The sequence below is a fragment of the Amphibalanus amphitrite genome, unplaced genomic scaffold (assembly GCF_019059575.1).
Source record: "Amphibalanus amphitrite isolate SeventyFive unplaced genomic scaffold, NRLGWU_Aamphi_draft 000933F_arrow, whole genome shotgun sequence".
In the NCBI taxonomy this organism is placed as follows: domain Eukaryota; kingdom Metazoa; phylum Arthropoda; class Thecostraca; order Balanomorpha; family Balanidae; genus Amphibalanus; species Amphibalanus amphitrite.
In genome coordinates, this window is record NW_024882427.1 from 184,629 (window position 1) to 209,756 (window position 25,128).

Sequence of the window (25,128 nt, forward strand, 5' to 3'; positions counted from 1 at the left end):
GTTTTTCGTTCATGAATGGCGCACAAACATGTGAACGACATGTTTTTCCTTTCCACAGAAGAGAAGAGCTGTGCTGAGGGCGACTGTAGCAAGGAGGGCGGTCCGTGCGAGCCCTCAGACTGTTCCCACCACAAGAAGCCGTCGGAGGAGCACCAGCACGCGGGAGACGACTGCTGCTCCGAGAAGCAGCGCGCCACCGAGGAGGGCCAGGAGGAAGGAGAGAAGGAAAAGGATGACAACACGTAGGCCGCTCTTCGACACTGGAGTACCTAAACCAGAAAATCGCGCAAAATATTAGGACGGGTAACGGGGGAGGGAGGCGGGGGGGGGGGGGGGGCAGGAGAATTGCGTGAAAACTGTTACTAAACTGCTTGCAAATAACAGACGGCGAACAGTGACTTGAATCGGTGATATTGTCGCTTTGGAAAGGTAAATAAAAGGTGAGCATCTGGCTACTCTGTGTCGCATTGAATGGAAAACGGTTACTGGTTAGCTAATGTCTGCACTCTGCACAATTGCACCGAATGGCGGTCACTCTCGGCCAGGTCAGACGCTAGCGAAGGGCGGGGTCAGGTCGACCAATGCCAATTCAAGAAAAAACAACACATGTTTACGGAAAGGCGGACGGACAGGAAAACAATACGTGCAATATATTTCATAAGCTTGATTCAAAAATAGAAACTACATAACTTATTAATGAATTGAGTCATTGACATAAACTATAAAGTAGGTAGGTATCACTCCCATTCTATTTGAAGCTCTCAAAAAGAATACCTATCTCGATTTTAGCACCCGAAATGAGCTCGCTTTGTTGATTAGTGAAACACAATCAGCCAAGATGCGTGACATACCTTAATAGTTACCTATGCTGATATTACCATCCAGAAATATAAGTAAGTACGTATCAATGATGATTGACCCAGATAATAGGCATACCAATAACGGAATTCCCTCAATATGCTACAGTTTGTCAACCCAAACGTAATATTGCAAAGTCGGATCCATTTGAATACACAATGAATGCCGCCCAAATGAAAGATGATTGGTGAGATGGTATGATAAGCAATGTTTTGCATAAGGAAGTGGAAATGGGTATGAATGAATAAGAAGTCAATGGATTTGCGATTACGTTACACTTTCAACCGAACGTATAAGTAGGTACTTCTTAGTTCGTATACCTAACACTGAACGTACCTAAGTCACATTTAGGGGTAGGTACCGCTCGGTCAACTTGACCGAAAATTGCGCATAGTTACGATCACGAATCGTTCTTTTACAAATCAGTTCACTGAAGAAAGAGAGCGAAGGCCAATTCAATTACAACTAAGCATTTCGTCGTTTGTACGTCTACCGTCAAACAGTGCATCTATGGCAGAAAGCAAAGGGTTTGTCTAGCTCTGTCTAGTTTTAACCAGTCGAGTCCCGTTTTTGGTGACCCTGGCCGGCTGTTCGTCGTGCTGAGATCGATACCAGCCAGCGGCGGGCCAATGTCAGGTCACGGATCCCGGGAACAGCTACAGTCGCAGTTCGTGATGGCCAATACCGACTGCGGCGGCACGACTCGCCCGTAACGGTCTCCAGGCACCTACAGAGCGGTCGGTGAGCTGAACCAACTAAACCGAGCAGTGGCAGAGACACAATTATACAGCAGTTTACAGCAGTTTATAATTCCGAGTGCGGAGGCTGTTGCCCGCTTTGTCTCCATTCAAAGCGGCACACACCAATCAGAAGTCGTTCAATGTTATTGGTCATGCCATTCAATTGCTCTGCTGCCTTCTGCTGCGTTAACGCTGGACCTATCAGAACCGGCTAAGGGGATGAAGTGACTACCGACCAGTGACGAACTAGACAGTAAACCCTATACGTATACTATACACTAATAAAGCACCCAGGAGATGGACATTAGTGACCTGACGTGCCAACGACACGGCATTTGTCCCCTTCTTCTCGACGCCTGATACAGCAGGCTAAAAGGAACGCTTTGGAAAACACCCAGGCTCAATATCCATGAGCCTAATCAACATGCAACAGACTGAAAAGCCAGCTTGGAGTCGGAACATCCTGAGAGGTCATCGTTACAAGATCGAAGACTTTACCAAGCGGACCCATGGAACCGACGCCGAGACAGGTCCGTTTCAGGACCACATCGGCGTCAGCAAGACAGCTCGAAACCGAAAGGGTGCTCCTCAGTAGGCATTGGACTTGGAAGGCTCGATGCTCTGGTCAATAGCGTAGAGCCGTGCTTGTGGTGTGTGATGCCAAGAACCTGTGAAGTGGCGCTCCGGGCCCTGTTCGGTGACGGTTTTCTATCAGCATGCTGCCGGTTTTCCGACATATACAAGTTCCTTGCTTACGTTTCTTGGCCTCCCTTTGGTAAACCGCACAGACCACGTGCATTCGACCAATGAGATGCCGAAAAAATGTGAACAAGCTGGTAAATAAGGGACAGAATAGAACTCCGGATTTTGTTTTGCACACTGGAAAGTAATCGACAAAACGACGATGGTCTTACATGAATCGACAGCAGAGATGCAAATCGCTGACAGCGGCGCGAGCACTTCAACAACCAAACCAAGCAAGACACACTGCAAAACAAGATCGCGAGTCGCCATCCACAGCGCACCCATGATATCCACATCATCCTGGGGCTAGGCTAATGGGTCATCTCCTGCCCCGTTGACCCCCAGATACCCCTTCGGTCACTGGGTGGGTCACCCCTCTGGGCGGCCGCCGGGCGGCGGATGGGCGGCGGCGGCGGCGGCGGCACGCCTGGTCGATACTGCTCCGCCAGACAGACCTGGCGGGTCGACCGACCGCCGTCCAGTCGTCATTCCAGCTCGCCACGGCGCCGCCGACACACGTGCCACCCCAGCCGCTCAGCTCCCGAGACAGGCAGCATGGCGAAGGTGAGGACGCCGTGAGCGAGTCGGTCCGGCCGTGGCCAGGTCCCCGGGGCTCCCCGTGGGACAGCCGCTCCCCGGCGCTCCCGCGGGCGGTGTCCGGGGCGGCCACGACACGTGTGGACGGTGTGGTCAACGATCGGCTGACTGGGTTAAGTAACGCATTTTCAAAGTCAGCGCGTAACACGTGGGAGATGATTGACGGAAATGACCTCATTAGCCCCGATATCCATTACAATCAAACATATTAAATTTGTGCTGCACTTCCTAGAAAAAAAAAGAAACAAGAAAAAGAATGTGACAGAACTTGCAGTAACTTCAAAAGTGGTGTTTCATTTGAATGGTACCTGAAGCTTAGGCGACTTTGTTTTCGGGAATTATGCTAGCGTCGAACCCCAAATATTCCCAAGCGTCAAGCCCCAAAGGACCCAAATCGTCGGAACCCAAAGAAACCAAATCATCGAGCCCTAAACAACCGAACCCCAAAGACGATTGACTTCCTCCAACGGCAGAACAAAGACTACACGAAAACAAACAGCTAGTCTGACGGATCGATTACCATCCCCACCGGAACTCCCCGTAACCTCTGTCGAACCGACGGAGCCTCATGGGGCTCGGTCGACGATCGATCATCGGCGCCGACACGCCCTCAACCGGCCCCAGACACATTCCGACGAAGGGATACCATCGGGCGGGCCCCGCCTGCTGTCGGGACCCCACCCCGACAACATTGAGCCATGGCTAGCCGCGTGGTGTCGCTGTAACGACATCGATTCAATGGTTGTACCCGATAGCAGCAAACGTCCACGTAGTGGGCAAAAGTTTGATCTTCATGTGAATGGCGCAACACCATTTGTAGTTTGCGTATATTCCGCGTCAGTAGGAAAGGAATTCTCTCTTGGGGTTTGTGATATATTCTTATTAGAACACGTGACCTGCGTGGACCTTGGTGAGAAGTCCAACCAGAGCTCCGACAAGTGCCGGGTATGGCTGCTCGCTCGTCACAGGTTTCTCCGTACAGATACAGGTTTTCGCGTCAAAGGATGAGTACCTACTAGAGTAGCGCCAGACATAAAATGTTAAAAAAGTACGGCATTGGGGACGCTTGCACTTGTTTCTTTCGATCCCGCGCTGACATCCCAGAGACGCGGAGGCGAATCTCTCAGTCAATCTTTTAGCCATGACCAGCGGCCCCTCACGGCTCCGGCTCATGGTGACCGTCCTTTCCCGCTCGAGATAACCTTCCTTCCCACGCTCCACCCGCAGTGCGACCACTCGGAGGCCGTGCAGCCGGTGCCGGAGAGCGGCGTCAACGTCTCAGCCAGCTGCGAGGACTGCGGCAACAAGGACGAAAACTGGGTCTGCCTTCACTGCTACAAGGTAGGTGTAGCTTCCACAAGGCGGTAGTAGTGAAGTAACATGGGTGTAATGACCACCGAGGTTTGTCAGTGCCCGGCACTGTTGATCGATCACGGCGTACCCACACGCACCTACGCCCTATACACACAGTCCAGCGTGCCACATGGTGCCGTTGGGGCCGCCGCTGCCTCTACAGGTCGCCCGTCCCCACCCCCTCCGCAGCGCGCCCTACAGGTGGTCGGTGGCCGGCCGCCAGGCGGCGCTGGTGACGCCACGGTACTGCAAGAAGCGCAGCGGTATATACTGCCTTGGGTGCAGCTAGGACACTGCGCAGACAGGCACGGTAAAAGTCGTGAAATGAGCTATGTCCTACAAAAAAGCGCCCCTAAAGAATGGATGTTCCTAGAGCAAGCATCCATGGTTCAACATCAAAATGTATACTACACGAGATTCGAAAAGTTCCTTTACCTGAGCATAAACGCCACCGGTCCTTGGCCGTTCGTACCGCAATACTCATTAGGTACAATCTCGATTGTGGCCAGTTTCTCGTCCATCAAAACATTAAATGCAACTTCAAGCCTCGTCAATATCACTGACTGAGGACATCTGGTTCGACTTCAGTTCACCAGTCAACTGCCGCCTGTACCAATTAAACCTCGTCGTTCATCGCCCATTCCTCACTCACTCGTTGCCTGCTTTTGGTTAGACCGAGTCAGCCCCATGATCATAAACGCATCGCACCACAGCTCGAACCGGTGAAAACCGGCCGACGTCGTCACTTAATTCCTCGCAGTGTGCGACCGGAGAAGAGCACATACAAAAACCGTGTTACTGCTCCGATTCCTGCGCTCAGCCAGCCACCATAGCAACAACAGCAAAACAACAAAAAGGGTCGCTAAACGTGCAGCTGCGTGGCCTGATGGCTTTTGATCAGTCACGGAATGTCGCTGTGCATTAGTTTCCAACGGAGCATTAAACCAAGCGAAGTTAGTCGAAACCACGCTGACATACATGTTCACATCCTTAGCATCGAGCCCTGGACAGATGACTAGATGGGCCACCCTGCCTCACGTCTCGCATCTAAAAGTAGCGTCCGGAGACGTTTTCAGGCCCGCTACAGGCGGTGACGCCCACCGTTTCCCTACCAAAGACGGTAACGCGTAACGCCCGCCGTTTCCTCCGGCAGACGCTTTGTGGCCGGTTCGCCAAGGAGCACATGCTGCAGCACAGTTCGGCGGCCGGCCACCAGGTGGTGCTGAGCGCGGCCGACCTCTCCACATGGTGCTACGGCTGTGACTCCTACGTCGACAACGACAAGACCCAGGCGGCCAAGGACAGCGCGCACGCCAGCAAGTTCGGCAACTGAGCGGCCAGAGAGGTGCCTGGTGACCCGCCGCCGTCCGCGGTCCGCCCCCGCCCGCGGCGGGAGGGCGGACCGCCCCCGCCCCCGCCCACAGCGGCGGGAGGGCGGACCGCCCCCGCCCCCGCCCACAGCGGCGGGAGGGCGGACCGCCCCGCCGACCGGCCGGCCCGCCCCGCCGGCAGCACAGAGAGAACCGGCCGACAGAGTCGATGCTTCGTGCACTGGTGTGAACGACGAAAACATGAACCGTGATAACAGAGAATACATATAACAGAGAATAGACAGTATTTTCAAGGTGGGCGGCGAGAAACGTGGTTTACTCCGATGGTTCAGTTTGGGCAGGTCAGTCACTAACCCGTGGTCTCAAAATTCAGCTTACTTAACCATAGAAAACAAATGGGATAGACCAACTTTCTGCCTTTCAGGTTTTTGAACCACCTTCCACTGCAAACTTTCATAATCCATTATCGATCTTAGCTAATGCATAACTGGCGAAGGAGATGAGCTACGATTCGTTGACTGGTCACTGATGGATGCATCAAAGTTTCAACTCGCGGTTCCGTTCCGTCTTTTCCATCCTGAGGATATTCAAATCATTTTCCTACACGACTGTAATCTCTGATCCGGACTGGACGGTCACCTTCATCCGACGTAAGTCCTCAGGAGCGAGTTCATCGTGCGGTGGAGTGACCCGTTAGCTTGGCTGGGTGGCCTGTCCATCGAGACGGGCTCAGCCGCGGCGGCACACCAGAATGTCCCCCCCCCCCCACACACACACACACATCAATGTCTCCCACTAATTCCTAGCGCCATTCCAGCTCCTAAAGTCTTGTTAGAACGAAAGGACCTAGCCCAAGAAAACAAACATTAAAGTTACAACTAATTTGCGGCACCTGGCCGGACCAGTGCGAGGGACGAAAAGGTCGAAGAGGAAAAGATCAACAACATCCATCGATTGCGCCAAAGTGTAACAGCCACCAACGCAGCTAATGCACCAGACATACCACGCTATACAAGACCAGTAGCCAATCATGACATCAGAAAGGAGCAGCCAGGTAACTTGGATTAGGCAAGCAGTTACAGCACATGCTTTCGGAAAAAAAGCAAGTGATCATTGATCAGCCTACCTTGCTGTTGCTCCGTTAACCCGCGCCCGGCTGGGGGTCCTGGATTTCCACGCCCTGCTGGGGGGGGGGGGGTGTTTGAACACCCCCCCCCTTCTAACTCGGCTCCTGGGCCACGTAGCGATACGCGGAAGGCGGCGTTCGAAAGCGCGCCAAAAATAATGACAAAATTACTTCTGTCACTTTTTTGGTCAGGTCAAAGGTCAGGTCACCAGAGGTCATTGAAGGCAAAATTTCGCCGATTTTCAGGTCGAATGTCGACAATTTCCAGGAAGCCAACGCATAACTCGGGAACCAATAAAGCTACAGCGCCGCGGAAAAGCGCATTCGATAGCCCTATTAACGCCCTTTCTGAATAATTCACTCAGATTTGACCTAACGTCAACGGTTTTGCCTGCAGGGGGCAAAAACTGCAAAAATAGCCGATTTTTTCGGAAACAGTTTTTCTACAATAACTTTTGACCCAAGCCTTGTCGAGCTTACTTTTAACCCTATTAGTGGCAGGGGGGGGGGTTGTTTTTATCCACCCCTCAGGTTTTTCGGGAATATCTCCGAAACCGCTGAAGCTACGATGCTGAAATTTTCTGACTTTTCCTAAAACTAAATTGGGCACATTCCCTAAAAATTTCAAGTTCATAACTTTACCAGGGGCGGCTCCAGAGCACTGGGAATTGGGGGGTCCTATTCGTGAAGCGAGTCATTTGGGCGAAGATCACGATGCTGCACCAGTTTTACGAACAGTGAATGAAAGGTATCATGTGATAACATATACAAAGTTATTGTGCATCCTCTTTTGACACGTTTTTGCTATAATAGGCGGATCCAGGCGTCCAAAAAGGGGGGTTATTTTTTACCTCCCAACATAGGTGCCCTGACACCGCCTATGCATGACCAATACAATTTTAGTCGTTCTCGCATAAGAAAATTGTAACATAACAAGACCATTGCCACCCTTTTTAGAAACAGTACCAACAAAAACCTTATTTACTATACTTTTTGTGTACCCCCAATCTCAATGATCTGTATCCGCCTATGATTTTTGAAAATGCATATTTTTAGGATCCATGTGAATTCCTGGTTCATTCTCTATCGATCGGCAAAAGTTGCGTTAAGATTGGTTCAGAAACCTGGCCGTGATAAACAGTCTAAAACGTATCTGCAATTTGCCCGTTTTTACCCCCTCTACCCCCCTATTGACATTTTTTAATTTCATTTTTTTTAGAAATGTAGATCTCGTTGAGCCAAATCGAATGCCGTTTGAATTTTGAAAATCGGCCGGTTAGATCTCGAGATATCAAGGGGGGGTCGTAAACAGCCCCCCCCCCCCTGCCACTAATATGGGGTAGCCAGGAGCCTGCCACTAATAGGGTTAACGGCATCGTGTTCCTCTTGTCAAGACGCATCGAATGAACTATAACTTGACCTTGAAAGGTCAACTTGAAAATTTGACCTTGAGGTCAAGGTCATGACCTGACCGGAAAGGGTCATGTTGCAATGTTGCATATCAGTCGATCCGTATCGTCGAGCTGAGCACATCTAAGGCGTTTTCACCGCTCTAGCATGTCTCTATCAAAAGTTATTTGCGAAAAACTGTTAGACACAATTCGTGACCTGAGATGACCTCAGGGGCATAAATAGGGGTCACGGACACCATTTTCATGTTCATTGTGTCTAAACTACTTGTAATTCAGTGTTTGGGAGTGTTTATAATGTCTTTCGTCCAAAAGAGGCGCATTTCAATATTCTCCCATTGACTTATAATGGGGAGGTCGCAAAATTGACCTGACCTTAGGTCACCGGTATCATAATTCCGAGATAAACATTTGATAGATACTGTTACCCTTATCAATCGCTGAAAGTTTCAAAGCGATCGGTCACTCGGTGTAACTATGGCAGACATTGAAACTTTTTATGAGGTGAGGTCACTTCAAGTGACCTGGTGACCTGACCTTGAATGACCTTGGTCTGAAATTTTCACAACATGTGTAGAATTGATGTATGATAAGGTGTACCAAAAACGGCAGCGCTCCGCGCCGCCGTTTTTGAGATATTCGCAAAAAAACCACAAGGGGGGGGTGTTCAAACACCCCCCAGCAGGGCGCGGGTTAACAAGGACAAAATATCCTTTTTCTCCGATTTGTTATTGAACCGAAGAAAACGATCCAACCTTAGACGTGGGACATTCTTTCGAACAAATGTAACGAATGGTGCACAGAATCCATTGCGGTAGAACATCTTGCGCCAAGAATCACCATCAAGTTTACCTAAAAAAACACAGCAACATTCGGTCACAGGTTGCCAACCTGAAATATCTTTGCAAGAAACTCCTGAACCATACCAAGGACCCGCCCAGAACCGACCGTCGTCGGTAGTATCCAGTCCGTTCCGGACGAGACCGGGTCGGTCCGGAGTCCAGACAAACTGTGCCAGGTATCGACCGAAGGGGACGCCAGCCGGGCAGCGCAGTGCATGACTCAGGCCGGTCGGTGCACCCTCTCCGGCGCCGGCACCGCGCGGAACCGATCAATGGGCGCCGTACCGCCGCGCCAGGGATAAACAATGACCACAACCCTTCGTACATGTGTGTGCGGGGTTCGTATTCACCACGGGGGTCGAATGGACTTAACCCTCGCCCGCACATGGGGGGTGGGGTGCCACCCCCCCCCCCCCTCCGGTAGTCTTTCTGCTCTGCACTCGACATTTTTAGAGCTAGAAGGCTGATTTTTCGTATAGCTGCTCCTCTATCCTTTCTTGATGTCCACTGAAAATTTCAAGTTTCTGTGATTTTTGGTTTCGGAGATATGACCTTATTTTTCAGGTCATGTCATGACTCAAATGGCCAATTCTCAACATCTTGCGTTTGCCATGGGCCTTGTGGGCTTTTGACACCCTGATTTCGGCCTTTTTTGCCAGTCTTACCTCCCACCTATCATGGAACATGTTGTTCGACGATGTACAGGGGTCAAGGTCAGGGTCAAGGTCAACCTAGGTCATCTAAGATAATTGCGTTTTAGGCAAGCTGAATTTACTTTTTGTGAAGTTTTTTGACTGCATTTTTGGTAAAAGCTTCTCAGATCATGATTGCATGTAATATGGACCCAAAAACAATCGGTGCACACATCAGTATACACACAGACACACACAGACATACAAACACATATAATTGACCTTGACCTAACTTGACCTGAAATGACCTCAGCAGCAAAAACCTGGTCAGGTAGTGTGAGAAAGAGGTTCTAGCTGGCTTGGCACCAGAAAACGGCATCGTCATCGGTATATGATAAGCAGCGCACTTGATATCCAACGGTGACCCAAAACAGCAACATTTTTTAGTTTGACCTGACCTGGAAGGTCAATGACTGACCTGAGGAGGTAAAACTGGGTATCATTGGATTCGTCTCTTCCCAAAGAATCTTTTTGGTCTTTACCGCTAAGCTCTATCTCCAACAGGAACGAAATGGCGCGGGGGTGACACCCCCCCCCCCCCCATGTGCGTTCTAGGATGGGAAAATGGCATGTGCGGGCGAGGGTTAAAAGGTCCCAGCACACGAGTCTAAGGATACCTACTAAGGGGAGAGATAACGAAAGCTAGAAGCGTCGTGATCTGATTCACGTGACTGCCATGGACGAGAAAAGATATGGGATGATAGACACTCAATAACCATGAACAGTGAACACTTCTTGGCCAAAATAGAGGTCAGGACTCATCTTTCTAATCCTTGAAGTCGATTTGTTTGGATAAGAGCTGCAACTATGAAAAGCAGCGATGGGAAAGCCACTCACGATTATGTAAGTTAACTGGTAGTTAATATTGAACTTCCTGCGAGTTACGTTATTAAATGCACACACCGTGCACATGCGTGCGATGAACCGATAAAAATTGGGCAAAATGTATCAATTACAGTTCAAAGATAAATTAAATAACACAAAAAGAAGCAAGCATTCGTAACATCCAGCACGGACTATTCTTTGGGACAGGTGTACCGAAAAAAACTCTGTCGAGTGTTGGCAATACGCCATTCGCTATAAGTGACCTTTATCAGCTCCAATATTTGAATATAGTGCATGGTAGCTTCTAACTAACAGCTGATATTGATGCTCAGTGGTCAGTGATGAAACACTGACGAGCTATTTAACTAGCACTCCGCTAACGGCTACCAGTATTGATATGACCTAGCTCAGCTAGATCTGCTACAAACCGAAAAAAAAAACATGAAGCCTTAACAGTCAGTTAAGAAAGGTTAATTGGTGGTGGAGTGTTCGCAGTCCAGCACAATTCTCCACCCGTGAACACAGTAAAGCTGCAACAATACATGTATTTAGGAGTTGCAGTAAGAGGGAAGTACAGATGAGATTCTAATTAGAGGTGGCGCCACGATCTACACAAGAGCCACGGATTATCAAAGGCAAGCGAATCAAGATGGCAGCACCGTTCGTTGCACTGCTATGGAAATCCGAAACTATTGGTCCCTGGTCAGATTGGTAGACAGGTCAGCTGAAATTAACCCACCAGCTATCTTATTCCCTACCGCAAAAAAACCAACCGCCAGACTACTCTTATCATAAGGAATTGAGTAATTATCAGCGCCCTCCGATTCACTCGCTGATCCCACTCTCATCCTCCTCCTCCGTTCCTATCTCTACTTTCTCCACACCCTCCTTCAGCCCCCCCCCCCCCCCAGCGTTCAGTGGGGCGCAGAGACACTCACCTGAACCCCAGCCCATGGTGTTGATGAGCAGGGGCGCCGGGTCGGTCTCGGCCAGCTGTCGGTAGGCGGTGGCCAGCTGGTGCGCCGCGTCCAGGTAGCCGGACGGGTCGTTCGCCACCGACACCTCACCCAGGAACACACTCCTGGAGGAGGGGCGATCGGAGACGGGGAGATACGGTCCGGTTAGAAAAGACTATAGTTGTAGAAAATAACTCAATGGCACTTCATAGTGACGCGCTTTACATGAACAGCTGAGTGTAGCAGGCTTGGTTCATCTCGTAGAACATCCAATTTAATGAGTCAGATCATTGGTGACAGGCGCGGTATATAAAAAGGACATCGAGACCTAAATCAGTACATCATTGAGGTCCAATGCACTGTTTCTCAAGCAGACAGGATACATTTGAGCTGCCGTGCAAAGGCAAAAACGCATATCTAACATTTTTCTGTCAGCACAAAGTTTTACACAGGGGCGAGTTTTGTGTTTTTCGGTCATTGTGGTCTTCCATTGACCAGAAGCGCAGCAATGTATATCATTCCAAACAGAATAACGCGCTCTACCTATGTACATGCGTATCATAGTCCAAAAGTAATAAATATTCATATCTACTATTATAAATCTTAAAAAGTCCGCCGCCGCCCACGCCCACGCCGCCGTCGGGGTTACTCCCAAAAAGGCTTATCGCGGCGCCGTCGATTGACGCAGGACGGTGAAATTTTGACGACTCGTGGGTCACGTCATTCAACAGGTCGTATTAAATTTTGGGCACGATGCGGCCGGGGGTGCGCCCGTGGCGCGTGCTCATGTGCGCCATAGGGTTAGCATTAGAATCGGCAAAAACAGGCCATTGCTCGGGAACGGTAAGGGCTACGGGGATGAAATTTTCACACCAAGTCGAGCGCGTGCACTCAATTGTCGTATTAAATTTTCGAGGGTGTGGGTTCAGCGGTGTGCACGTGATGGGGCCGCGACCGGCGCCGAGCAGAGGGCACGTGCTTAAGGCTCAGTTGTTCGCTTAGAAAACTGAGTGAAAAGCATCAGAGCCAACGAAGGCCGACACAAGGCACCGCTCGCCAAGGGGATTTGCCAGTAAATACAATTAATTTGTTTTTGCAATATCTCAGCCGTTTCTGGGCCGATTTAGCTGAAACTTGGACTGTCGGTGGTAGTGTAGTGTAGGGTAGGGTAGGGTAGGGTAGGGTAGGGGATTGTAGGGTAGGGTTGGGTAGGGGATTGTAGGGTAGGGTAGGGTAGGGTAGGGGATTGTAGGGGATTGTAGGGTAGGGTAGGGTAGGGTAGGGTAGGGTAGGGTAGGGTAGAGTTAGGTAGGTAGGGTAGGGTATGGTAGGGTAGGGTAAGGTAGGGTAGGGTAGGGTAGTGTAAGGGTAGGGTATGGTAGGGTAGGGTAGGGTAGTGTAAGGGTAGGGTAGGGTATGGTAGGGTAGGGTAGGGTAGGGTAGGTTAGTGTAGGAGTAGGGTAGGGTAGGGTAGGAGTAGGGTAGGGTAGGGTAGGGTAGGGTAGGGTAGGGTAGTGTAAGGGTAGGGTATGGTAGGGTAGGGTAGGGTAGGGTAGTGTAAGGGTAGGGTAGTGTAGGGTAGGGTAGGGTAGGGTAGGGTATGGTAGGGTAGGGTAGCGTAGGGTAGGGTAGGGTAGGGTAGGAGTAGGGTAGGGTAGGGTAAGGGTAGGGTAAGGTAGGGTGGGGTAGGGTAGGGTAGGGTAGGAGTAGGGTAGGGTAGGGTAGGGTAGGGTAGGGTAGGGTAGGGTAGGGTAGGGTAGGGTAGGTAGGGTAGGGTAAGGTAGGGTAGGGTAGGGTAGGTAGGGTAGGGTAGGTTAGTGGTAAGGTAGGGTAGGGTAGTGTAGTGTAGGGGTAGGGTAGGGTATGGTAGGGTAGGGTAGGGTAGGGTATGGTAGGGTAGGGTAGGGTAGGGTAGGGTAGGGTAGGGTAGTGTAGGGGTAGGGTAGGGTAGGGTAGGGTAGGGTAGGGTAGGGTAGGGTAGGGTAGGGTTGCATTGAGTAACATCCTAACTTACAAAGGGCTCGAACAACTCGCATGCATCACCATCATACTTTACAGTTCAATTAAAAGCAGTTACCAAGTTCTACACAAATAATACCAATAAAAATGCAACTTTCTTCACCCAAACTAATGCATCCGTTAATCATACATATCAAAATATACAGTTATCGCGTGAACCTGTACCTCTAGTCTACTATTATAAATCTTAAAAAGTCCGCCGCCGCCCACGCCGCCGCCGTCGGGGTTACTCCCTAAAAGGCTTATTGCGGCGCTGTCGATTGACGCAGGAGGGTGAAATTTTTACCAGTCGTGGGTCACGTAAAAAAACAGGTCGTATCAAATTTTGGGCACGATGCGGCCGAGGGTGCGCCCGTGGCGCGTGCTCATGTGCGCCATAGGGTTAGCATTAGAATCGGCAAAAACAGGCTATTGCTCGGAAACGGTAAGGGCTACGGGGGTGAAATTTTCATGCCAAGTCGAGCGCGTGCACTCATTTGTCGTATTAAATTTTCGACGGTGTGGGTTCAGCGGTGTGCACGTGGTGGGGCCGCGACCGGCGCCGAGCAGAGGGCACGTGCTTTAGGCTCAGTTGTTCGCTTGCAGAACTGAGCGAAATCAGAGCCGGGAGGTCGTTGACCTTTGACAACGAAGGCCGACACAAGGCACCGCTCGCCAAGGGGATTCGCCAGTAAATACAATAAATTTGTTCTTGCAATATCTCAGCCGTTTCTGGGCCGATTTAGCTGAAACTTGGATTGTCGGTGGCAGTGTATGGTAGGGTAGGGTAGGGTAGGGGTAGGGTAGGGTAGGGTAGGGTAGGGTAGTGTTGGGTAGGGTAGGGGTAGGGTAGGGTATGGTAGGGTAGGGTAGGGTAGCTTAAGGGTAGGGTAGGGTAGGGTAGGGTAGGGTAGGGTAGGGTAGGGTAGGGTAGGGTAGGGTAGGGTAGTGTAGGGTAGGGTAGGGTAGTGTAGGGTAGGGTAGGGTAGTGTAGTGTAGGAGTAGGGTAGGGTAGGGTAGGTTAGGGTAGTGTAGGGTAGGGTAGGGTAGGGTAGGTAAGGGTAGGGCAGGGTAGTGTGAGGGTAGGGTAGGGTAGGGACTAGGGTAGGGTAGGGTAGGGTAGGGTAGGGACTAGGGTAGGGTAGGGTAGGGTAGGGTAGGGTAGGGTAGGGTAGTAGGGTAGGGTAGGGTAGGGTAGGGTAGGGTAGGGTAGTAGGGTAGGGTATGGTAGGGCAGGGTAGGGTAGTGTAGGGTAGAGTTAGGTAGGGTAGAGTTAGGTAGGGTAGGGTAGGGTAGTAGGGTAGGGTATGGTAGGGTAGGGTAGGGTAGGGTAGTAGGGTAGTAGGGTAGGGTAGAGTAGGGTAGGGTAGTAGGGTAGGGTAGGGTAGGGTAGGGGTAGGGTAGGGTAGGGGTAGGGTAGGGTAGGGGTAGGGTAGGGTAGGGGTAGGGTAGGGTAGGGTTGTGTTCAAAAAGGGCCCAACATACAAAACACTTGAACACCCCGCAACTATCACCATCCCTTACAATTCAATTAAAAACAGCTACCCAAATCTACCCAAATAATACAGCTAAAAATACAAGTCATCACCCAAAGTAATGCACCCGTAACATAACATAAATCAAAACATACAGTTATCGCGTAAACCTGTACCTCTAGTCTACTATTATAAATCTTAAAAAGTCCGCCGCCGCCGCCCACGCCGCCGTCGGGGTTACGCAGTCGGTGTTACTCCCAAAAACGCTTATTGCGGCGCCGTCGATTGACGCAGGAGGGTGAAATTTGCACGACTCGTGGGTCACGTAATTCAACAGGTCGTATTAAATTTTGGGCACGATGCGGCCAGGGGTGCACCCGTGGCGCGTGCTCATGTGCGCCATAGGGTTAGCATTAGAATCGCGACCGGCGCCGAGCAGAGGGCACGTGCTTTAGGCTCAGTTGTTCGCTTAAAAAACTGAGTGAAAGCATCAGAGCCGGCAGGTCGTTGACCTTTGACAACGAAGGCCGACACAGGGCACCGCTCGCCAAGGGGATTCGCCAGTAAATACAATTAATTTGCTTTTGCAATATCTCAGCCGTTTCTGGGATGATTTAGCTGAAACTTGGACTGTCGGTGGTAGTGTAGTTTAGGGTAGGGTAGGGTAGGTAGGGTAGTTGTAGGGTAGGGTAGGGTAGGGTAGGGTAGGGTAGGGTAGGGGTAGGGTAGGGTAGGGTAGGGTAGGGTAGGGGATTGTAGGGTAGGGTAGGGTAGGGTAGGGTAGGGTAGGGTAGGGTAGGGGATTGTAGGGTAGAGTAGGGTAGGATAGGGTAGGGTAGGGGATTGTAGGGTAGCGTAGGGTAGGGTAGAGTAGGGTAGGGTAGGGGTAGGGTAGGGTAGTGTAGGGGTAGTGTAGGGGTAGGGTAGTGTAGGGGTAGGTTAGGGTAGTGTAGGGGTAGGGTAGGGTAGGGTAGGGTAGGGTAGGGGATTGTAGGGTAGGGTAAGGTAGGGTAGGGTAGGGGATTGTAGGGTAGGGTAGGGTAGGGTAGGGTAGTGTAGGGGTAGGGGTAGGGTAGGGTAGTGTAGGGTAGGGTAGGGGTAGGGTAGGGTAGGGTATGGTAGGGTAGTGTAGGGGTAGAGTAGGGTAGGGTAGTGTAGGGTAGGTTAGGGTAGGGTAGGGTAGTGTAGGGGTAGGGTAGGGTAGGGTATGGTAGGGTAGGGTAGAGTAGAGTAGGGTAGGGTATAGGTAGGGTAGGGTAGGGTAGTGTAGGGTAGGGTAGGGTAGGGTAGGGTAGGGGTAGGGTTAAGTTCAAAAAGGGCCTAACATACAAAACACTTGAACACCCCGCACCGCACCTATCACCAACCCTTACAGTTTAATTAAAAACAGCTACCCAAATCTATCCAAATAATACATCTAAAAATACAAGTCAATCACCCAAACTAATGCACCCGTAACATAACATAACTCAAAACATACAGTTATCGCGTAAACCTGTACCTCTAGTCTATATTATAAATCCTAAAAAATCCGCCGTCGGGGTAACGCCCAAAAACGCTTATAGCGGCGCCGTCGATTGACGCAGGGGGGTGAAATTTTCACGGCTCGTGGGTCACGTCATTCAACAGGTCGTATTAAATTTTGGGTACGATGCGGCCGGGGGTGCGCCCGTGGCGCGCGCTCACGTGGTGTGCCATAGGGTTTACACTAGAATCGGCAACAGACTATTGCTCGGGAACGGTAAGGGCTACGGGGGTGAAATTTTCGCTGTAAGTCGGACGCGTGCACTTATTTGTCGTATTAAATTTTCGAGGGGGTGGGTTCAGCGGTGTGCACGTGGTGGGGCCGCGACCGGCGCCGAGCAGAAGGCACGTGCTTTAGGCTCAGTTTCTTCGTTTGCAAAACTGAGCGAAATCAGAGCCGGGAGGTCGTTGACCTTTGGCAACGAATACCGACGCCGGGCACCGCTCGCCAAGAGGATTCGCCAGTAAATACAATTAATTTGTTCTTGCAATATCTCAGCCGTTTCTGGGCCGATTTAGCTGAAACTTGGACTGTCGGTGGTAGTGTAGGGTAGTGTAGTGTAGGGTAGGGTAGGGTAGGGTAGGGTAGGGTAGGGTAGGGTAGGGTACGGTAGGGTATGGTAGGGTAGGGTAGGGGATTGTAGGGTAGGGTAGGTTAGGGTAGGGTAGGGTAGGGGATTGTAGGGTAGGGTAGGGTACGGTAGGGTAGGGTAGGGGATTGTAGGATAGGGTAGGGTAGGGTAGGGGTAGGGTAGGGTAGGTTAGGGCAGGGTAGGGTAGGGTAGTGTAGGAGTAGGGTAGGGTAGGGTAGGGGTAGGGTAGGGGTAGGGGTAGGGGTAGGGTAGTGTAAGGGTAGGGTAGGGTAGGGTAGGGTAGGGTAGGGTAGGGTAGGGTAGGGTAGGGTAGGGTAGGGTAGGGTAGGGTAGGGTAGGGTAGGGTAGGGTAGGGTAGGGTAGGGTAGGGTAGGGTAGGGTAGGGTAGGGTAGGGTAGGGTAGGGTAGGGTAGGGTAGGGTAGGGTAGGGTAGGGTAGGGTAGGGTAGGGTAGGGTAGGGTAGGGTAGTGTAGGGTAGTGTAGGGGTAGGGTAGGGTAGGGTAGGGTAGGGGTTGGGTATGGTAGGGTAGGGTAGCGTAGGGTAGGGTAGGGTAGGGTTGAATTGAGTAACATCCTAACTTACAAAGGGCTCGAAGAACTCGCATGCATTACCATCATACTTTACAGTTCAATTAAAAGCAGTTACCCAGTTCTTCACAAATAATACCAATAAAAATGCAAGTTTTTACACCCAAACTAATGCATCCGTTAATCATACATATCAAAACATACAGTTATCGCGTAAACCTGTACCTCTAGTAATTACATAAAAGTTTTTCTGCCATTGCAATATTTTCTTTGCGGGGGTGACTCATGCCAACAACAAACGCGTATCTGGGCAAATCCACACAACGGTAGATATGCGTATTTGCCACTCGGCACAAGGCGGTAGCACTATCGGCAAATACGCGTATTGGGAGATATGCGCACGTGCCATTGGACACAGACGCCACCAGCTAGCTGGAAAAGAGACGTATAGTAAGATGTGCATAATTGCCACAATCGTCCTATCCAACTAGACAACTAACATATTGGATGATACGCTTGTTGTTTCGTGGCTCGTGCATACAAAACTTATGCCCGTAAATACATATGCACACGTAACTGACCACACCCTGTGATCAATACGGGAGATACAGATTCACATAGCTGGCAAGACGTTTGTGCGATGGTAACTGGTATACCTAATGTTGTGACGCTGTCGTGGATCCTCACGCTGCACGCAAGTGCCTGGTTCCGTAAAAAGTTTGCCGGCCTTTTAACCCTCGCACTTGTAGAGCGGGGGAAGGGTCGTATGGAGTACCTATGGACCCCTCGGTTTTTCGAGAATAACTCGCGCAAAAAGCGGCCGATCGCAACAAAACTTAACATACCCTTGAGTTTAGAAATTGTACACCTACTCAAAACAATTTGAGGACATTGACCCAAATGACCTTTGAGCTGTGACTTATTTCTCAAGACCGTGTTTGGCCGAAATCGCGATTCGGCGTATATCAACTCACATTATCCGCGCGTTTCCAGTCTTCCAGGGGAGGGGGGGGGGGGTGTTTAAGGTCAAACGAGTTCCTTCAAACAGGGGTAAATTTTGGCACAGGAGGGCCTGGCCGCCTGCTTTGTTTTTACATACCGAAGTTGGCGGCCAATTTTCTTATTTCTTTCACTTTATGATAGCAAATACATTCTAAAGTACATATTGAGAAAATCTAGTTAATACAACCATAAAATGGCAGTTAGAACTGTGCTAAGAGTAAGACGTGTTCCGGTTACGGCGGGATCAGCCGAGGCGGAAAGTTTCAGCCGCAATTTTGTGCATAGGTAAACCCTCGTAACTCAAAATTTTACCGGCCGATTTTCGTATTTCTTTGACCATTAAATTGCCAGTACCTACATTTGCAAGGCTCCACTGGGGTTTAGACGCTCAGCGGTTACAGCACATTGCAAAGACGGAAATGTCCGGCGCCGGCTCAGTCTATAATTTAGGTGGCTAATAACGGCCAAGGCCTTATATTAGGATAATCATTTGCGTTGAAGCTTCAGCTTTTGTCAATGCATGGCAAAACAATTGTTTCGGTACCTACTAGCTTAATTTTCAAAACATTTATAGTATTTGTTTTACGCTGGCATGTTTTATTCAAAGGGGACACAGTCTCAAAGTCGGTACATAGGTATGCCTAATCATCTAAGTCATTACGTAAAACATGGTAAATATTCAATTAATAAGCGTTTTTGCAAGTCCCTCAGAAATCAGCCCCGGGCAGCGACGGACTGCCGGCCGGCCGACCGGCCCCGGGTGGCTGGAAGCAGGGGCCAGTCCGGATGTGTAGGAGCGGGAGCAGCACTCTTTTTCACGTATATTCGCGTATTTATTTAGGCACATCGACATGCAATGTCATTATATCTGATACGATGCGAGATCACAGACCAGAGATCCAGCTTATAACTTATAATGTTTAACCGATGAATCAAATCAAAAGGACTATGTACGATGTACGTCAGACACGTACCCAGGATTTCGCCCAAGAAGGGGTCACCCGCTCTTGAAGGGGCCCGCGAGTCATCCGGGCGCCCGGGGTCAGCCCAAGCAAGGACGTATCCAGGACCTTTCGATGGGAAGGGGGGAGGGGGCATGGTGGGTCTAGTCCCACTGGCAGACGGGCCTCTTTAAAACGGTCTTTGCCCTGAGAAAATGTGGAAATTGGCAAGTAAAGGTATCATTTATGCCCGAGGAGTGTCCCTAATGTACACTCATGTCTAATGTGCATAGTATTTTACGAGCGAGAGAAGCGAGCGAGCTCCTCTGGGTCACCGTCCTCAGAGTCACCGGTGTGTGGCGCGCTCAGACGTGCCAGTGAAAGGCCGTCAGATGCGTTGGTGTTGGGTCCTCACAGGCGCCGTTGCGGGGTCTCAGGGCTTAGAGACACTGGTGGGGCCATCATTGGCATGTGTGTGGCCGTGTAAAGTGGCCTGCAAGTGGAAAGTGGCAGTTCATAGGCTGGCAAAGACACTCAGAGGGTGGTAAGAGGCCCTCAGAGGCACTGGTACGTGGCCCCCTCAGAGCCGCCGATGTAGGCCCTGGTGATGCGCTGGTGTGGGTCCCTTGGAGGTGGCGTGAGGAGCTTCGCAGGTGCCGTTGTGGTGGCTTTTAGAAACATTGTTGTGGGCCGTGGGGCTATCACAGATGGATGTGGAGCCATTGCAGCTGATCCCTCATTGGCCGTTACAAGGGCCATCAGAGGCCGGCAAGGTCTCTCATAAACCGGCATTGGGCCTTTATGGAGATAAGTAAGTGAGGCAACATAGGAGCCAATTACGTGCTCTCACAAGTCCTGTGGTGTTTTTCCGAGTTGAAGCACGGCTAGCACGAACCATCTGCCACCAACTGGCGCCGCAGGGTCCCTCGGGTTCGAAGGAACTCTAAACCCGAGAACGGGCACGTATCCGGTCCCTCGCTTCCTGGCTATACCACTGAATCCAAGTGATCAGGAACCCTTCAGGTAATCAGGGGCCTCTCAGATGACCAGGGGTTTTCAATTGATCAGGGGCCCACCAGGTGACCAGGGGAACCTCTGGTACCCAGGGGCCCCTCAAGTAACCAGGGACCCCTTAAATAACTAGGGCCCCCTCAGTAAACGGAGGCCTCTTAGGTAACTGTAGGAGTCCCTCAGATAACCAGGGGCCGGCAAGGTCTCTCAGGTCCGTTTTTGACAAGGCTGTTATTGACGTCAGGTGCGAGCCCTTTGCCACCAGCAGAGGGCCCTTTTAAGCCTTTTTACTTTTGAGGGCCGTTTAAGGTCTCTTGAGGGCCGTTTGACGTCTCTGAGTTCCCTTTGAAGCCTTCTAAGGGCCCTTTGAGCAGCCGAGGGGCCTTTGAAGCCTTTTGAGGGCCTCTTGACGTCAGCTGAGGACCGTTTGGGGCCTTTTGATGGCCATTAGACGCCAATTGAGGGCCCGCTGACACAAACTGGGGGCCCTCTGACACCAGCTAAGGGCTCTTTAAGTTTGACGCGAGCTCAGGGCCCTCTGACAACAGCTGGAGCCCTCTGATGCTAGCTCAGGGCCCTTTGACGCCCTTTAAGGCCTTTTGAGGGCCCCTTGAGGCCTTCTAAGGACCTCTTGAGGCTTTTTGAGGGCCGCTTGACGCCAGCTGAGGACCGTTGGACTCCAGCTGACGACCGTTTGAGGCCTTCTGATGGCCATTTGGCGCCAGCTGAGGGCCCTCTGACATCAGCTAAGGACCCTTTAAGGCCTTCGGAGAGCCGTTTGACGCGAGCTCAGGGCCCTCTGACGCCATCTCAGGGCCCTTTGACGCCCTTGAAGGCCTTCTGAGGTCCGTTTGACGTTAGTGAGGGCCCTTTGAGACCATTTGAAAGGCCTTTGAGGTCATCTGGGGCCCTTTGAGGCCATCTGAGCAGTGTCCTAAAATTTGTTGATTTGGGTGGGAAACGACACCCAAATGATGACAATTTTCCACTCTCATTTCAAATCTTTGAGAGCAATTTTCCACTCCCAACCTTACAAACAAGGAGTATCTGCGTGCATGGTCGTAAACATCATATTGATACATGTAATGCAAGCTATACATTCTATCACGTGTGTGGAGACGCGTGCTTTCAATCCGTTTTCCCTTCATTCTTACCACTCCCACCTGTTTTTTAGCTTTACCTGACCGGCAATTTTCCACTCTCATCTCCCTGGTAACTGAATAATTCACCCCTCTGACACTCAAAGCAAAATATAATTCTGGGACACTGCATCTGAGGGCCCATTGACACCATCTGAGGGCCCTTTGACACCAGATGAGGCCCTTTGACGCTAATTGAGGACCTGAGGGCCCTTTGACACCAGATGAGGGCCATTTGACGCTAACTGATGGCCCTAGAGACCATCCGAGGACCCTGTCACGCCATCCGAGGGCCCTTTGAGGCCTTTTGAGGGCCATTGCAATTTCACAATAATCCTGGCTGCGCTACTGGGCATTTTATGGACTCATATGAGACTGCTGGGGAACGAGATGGGCCCTCCCGGTCTTTTCAAACTTTATTTCATCTCATTTTTACACGGTCTTCGGCGGTCTATTGATTAGGGGCCCCCGACTCGAATGGAATGGGGGGGGGGCACGGGCCCGTGTGCCCCCCCCCTTGTGTGCGCCCTTGGGAGTGAAAACATGAGAATGATAAAGAAATGTTATCATCTCATTGTCCTCATTGGAATCCATTGATACAAGAACAGAGAACTTGAATTCGCAGATGATATTGGTTATGAGTTACGAGCCTTTCCTTTTTCACGGCAGATTCACTCATCGAAAAAAGAATCACGTGTTTCACTACGATACCTCCGCTCAGGAGAAGCGGTCAAAAACGCATATCTGCAAAGTTCGTCGAATGAACATAATTGAGAATCGCTCCACCACGACAAAAACGCACATCTACGTTGCTCGTTCACTGTTTACCAAGCCAAAAACGCGTATCTACACAGATATGCGTTTTTGTCTTGGAATGCCAAGACATTAGTGCACATGGAGACCAACAATACGCATATCTGCAACAGATATGCGTTTTTGTTTTGGAAGGAGGATTATTTAATCCAGACGATTGCCAGCAGGGAGTAGATATGTAAAAGTTATGTGTTTTTGCCTCTGTGGATGCCTGCCTAATTGTGTTGTGTGTGCTTTTTCCAAACTTATATATGAAATATTTAGTTATTAAATGACGTATAGACTTTAATATTGATATGAGCATGTGTAGCTCATAGAGAGGAATCGAATGGTATAAAAAACCAAATTTTGCCAAAATTGTTAGTTATGCGTTTTTGACTTTGCACGGCAGTGAGATAGAGCATACAAACACATGACCCAACAACCCTCAGTAGCAGGGAACTTAGATGCTCTTTTCTAATAAATCTTGTTCAAAAAAGAGCGTGAACAGCCATTTCACTCTCATACGTGCGGCTCGCTCACCTGACCGGCTCCGTGAGGTGTGTGAAGGACGGTCCGACAATGAACGTGTCGACCTTGACCAGCGAGAGGCAGGCGCAGGGCGTGAACTCGGCCTGGCCCGGGTCCAGGTCGAGCACGTACACGTGCCGCCGCGTGTTCAGCAGCAGGTTCAGCACGTGGTACATCCACGACGACTTGCCGACGCCCTTGCCACCGGCAAACACCACACGCAGACGCTCTGTGAAACAATCAGGGTAAATAACAGAGAACAGACACTACAGAGAGGTCAATAGTGATAATAATCTTATGCAAATCAGTTATTATGCCGAATTGAAGCAGAAAGGTAGTCAATAACAGTCTCTCTCCTAACTCCAAACTTCAGTGATAAAAAAGTAATCTAAAATCATCATCACGTCTAACACACGATCATACACTAGCGCATGACCTGTTACTTATCGGCACCAATATGCTAGTTCAAATAAGCACCTGTTCGTTTTTTGGTCTTTCCTTGCCAATCAGCAGCGCCAAATTAAACAGATGTTCTCCCTAGCAGCCACTGCCACTTCCCCCTCTGCCGTCGCAGCCGACCAGCTCACCTTTGCCGGTCGAGCGGACCTCGAGCTGCCGCAGCTGTGCCTCCCACTCAGCGCTGGTCGCGAACGTGTTCAGACCCAGCTGGTGCAGCTCGTCGGCGGCGCGCAGCAGCCGGCAGCCGACGCGCGACATCACCGCGTCCTGGCTGTCCGGGCGCGGCGTGAACGTGTCGCCGAGCTTCGCGGCCAGCAGCGACAGCAGGTGGCTGGGCAGCCGGCGCAGCAGCAGCGCCGTGCCCCCGGTGCGCTCCAGCGCTGCCGCCGCCTCCGCCGGCAGCGCGGGCACGCCGGCTGGCGCCGTGTTATCAGCGGCGCAGTCCTCGGCCGACAGCAGCGGAGGGAGCGCCTTCACGCGCAGCGCGAACACGGGCAGGAACTGGGCGCGCGCGGGCGTCAGCAGTGCCCCGTGCACCCGGAGCGCGCCACGCAGCACGCGCACCTGGAACGCGCCCCAGAGCAGCAGGCAGAAGTCGGGAGTGGTGGTGACCAGCACTGTGCGCTCATCCACCGGGACAACCTCGTCCACACCGAACGGCACCGGCTCCGAGGCGTTACCCGGCGGCGGCGGACCACGCCGGCCCGCGCGGGAGGCACGGGCGATCGGAGGGGAAGGGGCTGGGGCAGCAGCTGGGGGCGCCGCCGTGGTCGGCAGGACGACGCAGTCGTCATCGTCACTGAACGTGCAGTCGTCGATGATGACGTCCTCGCCAGTGTCGGACGACGGCGACACGGCCTTGGCCAGAGGTGGATGTGGCTGAGTGTCAGCAGCCGCTGTGCTGGTGTCGTCATTGCTGGAGCTGGACATGTCATCTTGGGCCACTGCTTCACTGGCTGAACACTTTGCAGGGCTTACATTGCCAAATGAGGATGTTCTGAGTCTCTTCCTTTGTTTGCTTTTTGAATTATTCATGATGTTGCCATGTTCAGATATAATGTTAGGCACAACACTTTCTGGCAAGGTTGGTCCAGGATTTGTAAGGAGCACATTTTCTGATAGCCATGGATCACTGGCACTGGATTTGTCTTCAGATTGTTCAGGACTAGCTGAACCTTCTAGCCATGTAGGAATACTCGAGTCATTGAACACTATTTTTGACTCCTTTGGTTTTGCCATGACATTGGAATTGGAAGTCATAATCATGCAAAATGTTGCAGATGCAAGATTAATGCAAAAAAGCTTTTGTCTTCTCACTTTTTCTCTAGTTGCAAATGAAAGGCTTATCTTCGACTCATTTACCAGTCTTCACAAGCCAGAAGAGTACCAAATTGTTGTGCCTAAAACATGGATACACCTGCAAGAATCATAATTCATTCAAGAATGGCAACAAAGATAGGTAAAATACTTACTACATCCTCATGAATCATGACACACATTCCCTTGACAAAGCACCACAACCAAAACTTTAAACCATTGAACTCAAACAATCATCTGTTATAAAATTAAGTCCACCCAATAGAAAGACAAATCTTCATCTACAATAAGCATGACTGTTTTCTACCAGCATAAATAAATAATCATAGCATACTTGGCCCAACC

General features: G+C 50.8%; 2 protein-coding genes across 5 annotated transcripts in view; one reads left to right on the top strand and one right to left on the bottom strand.

Moving 5' to 3' along the window:
* The window catches only part of LOC122368231 (polynucleotide 5'-hydroxyl-kinase NOL9-like), a 39,338-nt gene that overhangs the window by 8,766 nt on the left and 5,444 nt on the right, over positions 1-25,128 (bottom strand). For all 4 annotated transcript variants that reach the window (XM_043341963.1, XM_043341964.1, XM_043341965.1 and 1 more), the window contains exons 2-4: positions 23,595-24,883; positions 23,020-23,236; positions 11,456-11,598 (exon numbers count right to left, since the gene is read on the bottom strand). In XM_043341963.1, the coding sequence (XP_043197898.1) occupies positions 11,456-11,598; positions 23,020-23,236; positions 23,595-24,732 (1,498 nt within the window). In that variant the 5' untranslated portion in view covers positions 24,733-24,883. The remainder of the gene's footprint in view (positions 1-11,455; positions 11,599-23,019; positions 23,237-23,594; positions 24,884-25,128) is intronic.
* Positions 2,803-5,902, top strand: LOC122368233 (histone deacetylase 6-like). The gene is made up of 3 exons (XM_043341969.1): positions 2,803-2,906; positions 4,167-4,280; positions 5,446-5,902. The coding sequence occupies exons 1-3, from the start codon at positions 2,898-2,900 to the stop codon at positions 5,623-5,625; spliced, it is 303 nt and encodes a 100-aa protein (XP_043197904.1). The 5' UTR covers positions 2,803-2,897; the 3' UTR covers positions 5,626-5,902.

Excerpts from the sequence above, each read along its gene's own strand:
- LOC122368233 (XM_043341969.1), top strand. Across the intron at positions 4,281-5,445 it reads TCTGCCTTCACTGCTACAAG|ACGCTTTGTGGCCGGTTCGC; the intron begins GTAGGTGTAGCT and ends TTCCTCCGGCAG.